This window comes from Perognathus longimembris, chromosome 13, assembly GCF_023159225.1.
Source record: "Perognathus longimembris pacificus isolate PPM17 chromosome 13, ASM2315922v1, whole genome shotgun sequence".
NCBI lineage: Eukaryota > Metazoa > Chordata > Mammalia > Rodentia > Heteromyidae > Perognathus > Perognathus longimembris.
Window position 1 is genome coordinate 51,346,781 of NC_063173.1, and position 9,865 is coordinate 51,356,645.

At 35.5% G+C, this 9,865-nt stretch overlaps 1 protein-coding gene across 1 annotated transcript; it reads left to right on the plus strand.

Annotated features, from left to right (window-relative positions):
* The first annotated feature begins 6,223 nt into the window (after positions 1-6,223).
* Positions 6,224-7,177, plus strand: LOC125361502 (olfactory receptor 8K3-like). Its single transcript, XM_048360005.1, has one exon. It carries the CDS (start codon positions 6,224-6,226, stop codon positions 7,175-7,177), a length of 954 nt encoding a protein of 317 aa, XP_048215962.1.
* Positions 7,178-9,865: the final 2,688 nt, after the last annotated feature.

Genomic DNA, 9,865 nt, shown 5'->3' on the forward strand with positions numbered 1-9,865 from the left:
GTCCTGAAAGCAGCACACGTATAACACAGTCCTTGGTCCCTGCCCCAGTGGCTGCTGGGTTCAGAACGGAGCATTCATTACTGATTTCCCAAGGCATGGCACTGACATGGCTCCATCATGAAGATAGTAAATCCTTTTAACGCAAATTACACAAAACAAGAAATATAAACCAGAAGTTCCCAATTTACATATGTATACTCAATATTATAACTGTAGTCTCTCCCTCTTCTGAATGCAATCAGGTTAACTTGAGTGGATGGGATGGGTGGGGTTGCGGAGGTGAGGGAAAAGGATAGATGAGGAGCCATAGATCAATATGCATGCACTGCACTCCCAAAGTGAAAGTTAATTGAAATCCCTTTGGGTAACTATTTAAAGATTTTATATGTTCCCACCAATGAAGTAGGGTTCCCTTTTGGCCACATCCCCTCCAACAATTGTTATTGTTAGTTTTCTTGATATAGGACATTCTTACTGGGATGAGATGGAATCTCAATGTTGTTTTGATTTGCATTTCTTTTATGGCCAGTGATGTAGAGCACTTTTCATATGTCTCTTGGCCATTCTCGTTTCCTTGTAAGAGAAGTCTCATTTTAAGTCTTTAGCCCACTTGTTGAGGGGGCTGTTGGTTCTTTGCTATGTTGTTTTGGAGGAATTTAAGTTTGTTTTTTTTTTTGGTTGTTGTTGTTGTTTTGCCAGTCCTGGGGCTTGGACTCAGGGCCTGAGCACTGTCCCTGGCTTCTCTTTGCTCAAGGCTAGCACTCTGCCACTTGAGCCACAGCGCCACTTCTGGCCATTTTCTGTATATGTGGTGCTGGGGAATTGAACCCAGGGCCTCATGTATACGAGGCAAGCACTCTTGCCACTAGGCCATATCCCCAGCCCCAGGAATTTAAGTTTTTTAGTTCTGCATATCTTTTAGATGTAAGGCCTTTGTCCATTGTATGGCCGGTAAAAATCTTTTCCCAATTTGTGGGATTTCTGTTTATCTTGCGAGCTATGGCCTTTGCACTGCAGAAGCTATGCAGTTTGATGCAGTCCCATTTGTCCATCCTTTCTTTGATTTGTAGCATTTCTGGTTCAGCCACTCTGGCAAGCAGTATGGAGATTCCTCAGAAGGCTAAACATAGAGATCCCCTATGACCCAGCAGCCCCACTTTGGGGCATCTACCCAAAAGACCACAAACAAGAACACACTAAAGCCACCAGCACGACAATGTTGATCGCAGCACAATTGGTCATAGCTAAAATATGGAACGAACCCAGATGCCCCTCAGGAGACAAATGGATCAGGAAAATGTGGTACATATGCACAATGGAATTTTATGCCTCTGTCCGAAAAAATGACATTGCCCCATTCGTAAGGAAATGGAAGGGCTTGGAAAAAATTATACTAAGTGAAGTGAGCCATTCCCAAAGTAACATGGACTCTATGGTCTCCCTCATAGGGAATAATTAGCACAGGTTTAGGTTAGTCACAGCAGAAGATCACAAGAGACTAATAGCTCTGCCCTTATGACTGCATAAGATGATGCTAAGTGAAATGAACTCCATGTTATGGAAAGCACTGTTATATCACTGTTGTAATTACATTCAACATGCCATGTGAAACCGTAGCTTCCATTGTTGATGATCCTCTTGTATCCCCTTCCTGTGGTTGTACCTGTACTATTACTGTATCTTATCTGAGTACATTGGAAACTGTATATAATGGTATTAGAACTAGGAAAGTGAAAGGGAATACCCAAATTGAGAGAAATAGGATAAAAAGACAAATGACTACAAAAGCAATACTTGCAAAACTGGTGTAAACCAACTGAGCAACTCATGGGGGGAGAGGGGAAGGGGCATGGGGAAGAAGGGGATGAGGGAGGAGGTAACAAACAGTATAAGAAAGGTATCCAATGCCTAATGTATGATACTGTAACCTCTCTGTATGTCACTTTGACAATAAATAAGGAAAAAAAAGATGTTATATGTATACACACACACACACACATTTTATCAGTTTCACAGCAGACTTCTCAGCAGACACCTTACTGGTCAAGAGTATTAATATTTTTTTACATGTGTTTGACAACAACAACAAAAAATCCCCAGAAACCTTACCAATGAAAAACACTGCACCAGCAAACCTCTCGTTTAGAAATGAGGGAGAGGGATTTTCCACGCTAGCAACATCCGAGATGTCCTTCCTATATTTCTTTGTCTTGACTGATGGGTCTAGTTGAAATTTCCAGAAACATGTTGAAAAATATAGGCAGAAGCCAGCATCATTGTCCTCTTCCACATCTTAGCTAAGGAACTGTGAGTGTTTGTCTCTAAGCATAATGTTAATTGATGGGTTATTATAAAACAATTTATTGTGTTAAAGGACATCCTTCTAAACTTCATTTGCCACATTGTCATGAGATTATACTGAGGTTTTGGTAACATACTTCATAGATCTTTTGAGATTGTTAATTTCTTGATATTGTATGCTACATTCATTGATTTGTTTATACTAAAATATCCTTGCATTCCTGGTATGTGTCCTATTTTGATTGTAACAGTACTTCATTTAGTATACTGTTGCATTTGAGATTTTAATTGAAGAGTCTTTCATCAAGATTATATTTGCTGCATGTATTGGTATTCTATTCATTTTGCTTTTTAGTTATTTCATTGTGAACAAAATGAGACTTATGCTCTTAATAACATAAAATGCCCACTACAGTACTATTAACTAGAGGCACAATATTTAACAGCAGAACTCTCAAAGTTATTTATTTTATTTAGTTGAAATGTCATTAATATCTTTTTTTATCAATTCCTCATTTCAACTACTTCTCAGCTCTTGCCATTCTACTTTCAGATTATATGAGTTTGAGTATTTCTTATCCCTCTGGAAAGTAGGTTCATGCCCTTTTATTTTTGTGACTGGTTTATTCTATTTCTTATGACCTCCAGGTTAATTCATTTCAAGGAACATTGTAAGATATTGTTTTAAGGTAGCCAATTGTGCCTACCATGTTTTGTTTGTCCATTCATTCATGAATGAATCTTGATCATTTGAAGTTATTCTACATATGACTATATATCCTAATATATCTAAAATCATTACAATAAAAAACCCCACAGAAGTTGGACTGTATGCTCATACAATCAATTAACGAAGTCACAGTTGAGTACAAATTGTCCCTGGCAATTAGTGGTCATTCTCCAGGCATTTCATTAATCATTGAAATGTTTTTTGTTGTTTTTTTTTAAGATAACAATAAATTGCTGTCATCTCACTAGGGAGTTTTTCTGGGGGGAAAAAAAGTCCATAAATTGCCCTCAACAACCTACATCAGAAAATAAGTGAGAAAATTGATGTAGAGACATATCATTGCAGGTAATAATGTTTCTTGGGTGTCCTAGATTAACAGTATTTTATCCAATTCTCACATTGGTTGTGACTTGGCTATCTAATGTACATAACCATTTAGGGTTCATTTCTATGATTTCCATTAATTCATGCTTCCTGGATGCAATAGAACCTCTGTTCTTGCAGAAAGGAAAGGGAATATCAAAATCGAGGGACAAAAGATAAAAAGTCAAAACATTCCAAAAGCAATACTTACAAAACTATTTGGTGTAAACCAACTGTAAAACTCATGGGGGGAGAGAAAAAAGGAGAGGAGGAATGAGGGAGGAGGTAACAAGTTGAACAAGAAATGTACTCACTGCCTTACATATGTAACTGTAATCCCTCTGTACTTCACTTTGACATAAAGAAAAAATTTAAAAAATCATATTTGTCTTTAGATATTTTAAAATAGATTGAGAAAGTTGGCATTTTGGAAACCCACATTGTGATTGCATGTTTAGAAAAATATTCACTCATCTTCAAGGCAAGTTGTGCAGCATACATATGCAATGCCAGACCTGGGAAAGCTGACAGAAGGATCTCAAGTTCAGCAGCCTAGGGTGAGATATTCCTCTTTCAAAAATAAGTATTTCTTTGTGTGTTTGCATACATACATATACTCATGCATGTGTATGCAATGTCCAAAAGAAGGCAAAAGTAAGAAAAGAGGAATCAAAAAGGGAAAGATGTACTTTTTAATGACAGAATCTGAAACTGTAGAGTTTCTGGATATATTTCAAATATGTACGCATTTCAAATGCACATGTAGATACAATTTATTTATGTTGTCTCTATATTTCCTCTATATGTTGTAGTGTAAAAATAGTATTTTAATATTAGTATTTAATAAATAGTATTTTAGTAAATAATTATTTCAGTAAAAATTTAATAAATCAATAAACAGTATTTTAATATTATTAGTATTTTAATGTTTAATATTAATCTATTTCAACTTTATAATAATAATAAAATATTTTTATTTTGTGAGGGAGATGAGTAAGTATATCTCAGAGTAAGTCCAAATTTTCATCAGTAAAATGGGCTATAAAAATGTGATTGTTTCAGACTACTGGATTTGAAATCTGGTTGGATAAAAAGAATTCTCTCTCCTTTCCACACACAAAAAAATTGGTACTTACCAAGTATACTTTAATCTTCTCACTCCTCACAATTATAAATTAAACAAAACAAATAACTGGAAGAACACAATATCTAATTGAAGTTATCTAAGTTTCTTCTCTAATCTTTGTAGACTGATATGCTTTGTCATGTTTTAAATGTAAGAGCATGTGTGCAAGGCACAGAGCGGAATAAAAAGTAGAAAAAGTAGCCACAACAAAACAAGCAACATGCCATACAGTTAATGTGAAAATTACCTGAAGCAGCTTTAAATTTAATATGTAAATCAATCATATGCTTTGGTCCCTTCTGCTTATTTACAGACAATGTTCATGCTATCAAGTACTGAATCCTTCACTAGAGGATAAAATATTTGACTTCAGTAGTACAGCACTGGCTCAACAAGTGTGAGGTACTGAATTTCATATAGTATTGTTAAAAATATATTATTTCCCCTATTATATCCCTTTAGCTGAAGCAAATTTTATAATTCTTCTTTGTGTACAACCAATGCCAATGGCCTCCTTTTTCTAACTCTCTAAAGAAATCTTCATATCTCTCATAGTTATTAAATATAAAACATATGATATGTTATTAGCTAAGATATGATGAAAATTCATGGTTTTTTATTATATTCAGTATTCATATGCTAAGCGTAAGTATGTCCATATAAATTGTATGAAAATATTGTTAAAAGTAATTTGGAAAAATTAAACATAGTTCACTAAAACAGCAACATGCTGTCGATTTTAGTGATTGAATTGGAGGGTAGGATGAGCAAGATCTTATGAGTTGAACTTACTCATTCTGCGGCATCAGTATTATCACACACACACACACACACACACAACATATATATCACATATATGCATGTATAGCCACCATCTCCCTAGATATAACCTATATTTTATTTCTATTTTTTATTTTTAAGTAGTTTTACAGAAAGGTTTCATATTGATGTTCAGATGATGAGTATAATGCATCTTGATCAATTTCACTCCTTCCATCATTCACCCCATCTTTATGAATCTCATCCATACCCTCAAGTTACAAAGTTTTATTTTACATGTTAATATAATGGCTGTATTTGAGTACTCTTCTTTGCTTTATTTATTTCCATTTTTCCCTTGTTTCCCTTTTCTACAATATACCTTTCATCTTCCTGGTACTTTCTTTTTTAATGTGCCTGTACTAAAGCATGAACTCAGGGCCTAGGCACTGTCCCTGAGCTTTTTTCACTAAAGGCTGGTACTCTACCCTTTGAACCACAGCACTGCTTCCAGATATTTGACAGTTGATTTGAGATATGAGTCCCACAATCTTTCCTGTTCAATTTGGCTTTGAACCACAATCCTTATAACTCAGCCTTCTGAGTAACTAAAATTATGAGTGAGCCAAAGGCTTCTGATGTGTCTACAAAGGTTCCTCTACTTTGATTTTCTGAATATCCTCGAAGGTATATACTCTACTTAGTTGCATAACTATTAATTGAAAGGTCTGTTACCATTAGATACCAGTAACAATTAGCATCTCACTGTGAAAAATGTTCTTTATATTTTACTTCTGAGTATTGTGAGGATTTTAATTTTAAGGCTTAGTAATATTTCACATGCTCTAGCCTTATATAGTTAAGCTGTCATGTGAGAAATGTTGACATACATTTATTTGCTTTCCTGTTGTGTTTACTCAAAATAGATTTTCTAATACTCCTGTATGGAGAGAGACAATCTCACAGTGGTGAGTGAATTCATCCTGATGGGCATCACTGATCGCCGTGAGCTACAGGCACCGTTGTTTGTGCTCTTCCTTATCATCTACCTAAGTTCAACAGTGGGCAACTTAGGCATGGCTATTCTCACCAAGGTGGACTCCAGGCTACAGACCCCAATGTACTTTTTTCTCAGACACCTGGCTATTACAGATCTTGGTTATTCCACAGTTGTGGGACCAAAAATGTTGGCAAATTTTCTTGCAGATCAAAACACAATATCTTTTCATTTATGTGCCACACAGCTAGCATTCTTTCTAGTGTTCATTGCTTGTGAACTCTTTATACTTTCTGCCATGTCTTATGACCGATATGTAGCCATTTGTAAACCACTGTTGTACACTGTTATCATGTCACAAAGTATATGCCAAGTGCTAGTAGCAATCCCTTATCTGTATAGTACATTTGTGTCTTTGTTTGTCACCACAAAAATATTTACCTTATCCTTCTGTGGCTACAATGTCATCAACCATTTCTTCTGTGACAGTATGCCCTTGCTACCATTAATCTGTTCAAATACTCATGAAATTGAAGTGATCATTTTAATCTTAGCAGCTCTAAATTTACTTTCATCTCTCCTGATTGTTCTTGTGTCCTACCTGCTTATCCTCATGGCCATTCTCAGAATGAAATCTGCTGAAGGAAGGCACAAGGCTTTCTCTACCTGTGGTTCCCACCTGACCGTGGTCATAGTTTTTTATGGGACGTTGATATTTATGTATGTGCAGCCCAAGTCCACTCATTCCTTTGACACTGATAAATTGGCTTCTGTTTTTTACACTATGGTCATTCCCATGTTGAATCCACTGATCTATAGCTTGAGGAACAAAGATGTAAAATATGCACTCCATAGAACATGGAAAAAATTAAACAAAATTTTTTTCTTGAAGGTTACATAAAGTAGGAGTCCAGTGAAGCCAGAATTAGCTCTCATAAAATTGTCTTATTCTTCAGAAAATATATTTCCAAGATTAGCCTTTTTGGTAGTAGTCCTAATAAGAAGTGCTCTGAGTACTTCTTTGAGGGGAAGAAATGAATTATAGTAAAAATATTTGAAGATTCTTTGTAGTATATAGTAAATGTTTGGTAAGGTGTTAGAGGCTGGCTTTGATATCATCGGTTACGACAACAAACATTCCAATGTTCATGCATATGTCTGTGTAGATATTTTCCTTGTGAGTAATGATGATCCTAATATTTTAGGCTTCACATGCTTCTACTGTTTGCACAGAATTCATCCTTGATAGGTATACAGTTCTCGTAAATGTATCACAATGGTTTAAGAAACCCAGTCATGGAAAATCTGCTCAGATGTCCCTCCCAGTTTCTCTTGTGGTCCTTTTTTCTCACCTATGCCCTCACTTTTATATATGAGCTCAAGGTAGTGTGTTCATCTATTATGCCATTCCACAACATATATCTTCCATGTAGCATCTTATCTTTTCTAATTAAGTGCATGTGTGTATGAATTTAGAAATTAAGATACATTTATGAACATCTGAAATGAAAGCTTCTGAAATTTGCTATCTTTCCCCAGGGTTGCTTGTTTTATATTCCTTACTGCATGTCTTGTCTCGTAGCTGGACACATATCTTTACTTTTCTAATTAAGTGAATAATTATTGTTTAAAACTACAGTCTTTTATTTTAAACAATATGGTGGAATGTGGACCAGATAGTGGAATGAGGACAAATTTGGAGGAGAAAGTGGGCTAGCAGAAAGGGAGTAGTAAGGCAATAAAGTAACAAGGGGTATGAAAACATTATAGTGAAATTCATCTTTTGTATGATAAATTGTCACCAAAAAAATAAAAAGAAAATTATTCTTCAAAATAGCAATCTATTTTGTTCCATATAAAACCTACTTTGATGCTCTTCTTTCTTCTGGCTGAATTTCCTCACATTTGGTGGGACTATGACAACATAGCTTAAAAAAATTATTGTCAAAGTAAGGTATAGAGTGGTTACAATTATATATGTAAGACAATAAGTACATTTCTTATCAAACTTGTTACCTCCTCCATCATTTTTCTCCCACTTTCTTCCCTCCCCAGTTGTCTCCCCACCCTCACCCGAGTTGTGCATTTGATTCACAGCATACTGTCTTGTAAGTATTGCTGATACATTGGTCTCTGCAGTTTGGTGTTCCCCTTCCCTAGATGCTATAAATGCACATACACTAACCAGTGTACCAAAATCAATTACAGTGGCATCAGGGGTAAAAACATGGGGAAGAAAGACAAAAGATAAAGGCATAATTTAATATAGTATGTTATAAAATAACAACAGCAAAGATAAACCACTTATTTCCAAATTTTGTAGTTCATTTTGTTTACCATCATCTTATGTGATCACATGCACATTTTTACTGAGCTATTGTGCTCCTCTGCTAGGACTATCCTAGACAAGTACTAATTGTTTCCAATGAGTGAAACCATAGAGTTTATGTTTCTTTGGGTCTGGCTTACTTCACTTAGTATGCTTTCTTCAAAGTCTTTCCTTTTCCTCATGAATGAGGCAAGTCATTGTTTTAATAATAGCATAGAATTACATTGTGTATAGGTACCACATTTTCTTGATCCATTCATCCACTGAGAGGTATGTGGGTTGGATTACAGATAACATAGTTTTGATTAGGATTTGTTATTTGCATTGACTGCATAATCCAACCTCTAGGAAACAGAGACAGTGTAATTATTGAAACTATTAAATAGTTCTAAGATGTGTAGTTTAGCATTTATTTATGTTTATGCCTATTATGTCTTCTGGATATATTCTTAACTCTCTTTAATATACTCCATGTTTATTTAATTATTGTTATTGATTAACATTTGTGAAATTCTATGTTGTGAAAGAACTTAGATTTCCCCTTGCACCATTACAAAATAAAATTTACTGTGCAGCCAAACAATTCTGAATAAAACTAGTTCATTTGATTGACTAGATTCAGTTGCTCAGATCTTTAATCCTAGCTACTTAGGAAAGAGAATCTAAACAGAAGACTGTCTCCAAATAACCAGCAAGAGTCATCTGGAGCCATAGCTTACATGCTACAGGTCCAAATGAGCAAGGAAGCTGTGTGTGCACAAGGTCTCAACTTCAAATTCTAATACTGTATACACACATACAGACACAAATATATATAAAGAGCACAATTACTAGGATTAATATTAAATCCACCTCTGAATATTTCAAATATAAAAATGGTATCAATAACTATAGACAAAATACCTGGCAACAGAATGTTGGAATTCATTTGTATATAGACTTTGCATCTACTTATCAATAACTTCTCATTCTCCTCAAACTCCAATTTTTGTATACACAACTCCAATATATATTTGAATCTAGGTCAGAAGTAACATGGTAATAGTATTTGTTCCAATGCTTATCAAGAATACTATGCATGGTGCTGGGAATATGGCCTAGTGGCAAGAGTGCTTGCCTCCTACACATGAAGCTCTTGGTTTGATTCCCCAGCACCACATATATGGAAAACGGCCAGAAGGGGAGCTGTGGCTCAGGTGGCAGAGTGCTAGCCTTGAGCAGGAAGAAGCCAGGGCCATCGGTGCTCAGGCCCTGAGTCCA

Excerpts from the sequence above, each read along its gene's own strand:
- LOC125361502 (XM_048360005.1), top strand. The coding sequence starts at position 6,224 with ATGGAGAGAGACAATCTCACAGTGGTGAGTGAATTCATCCTGATGGGC.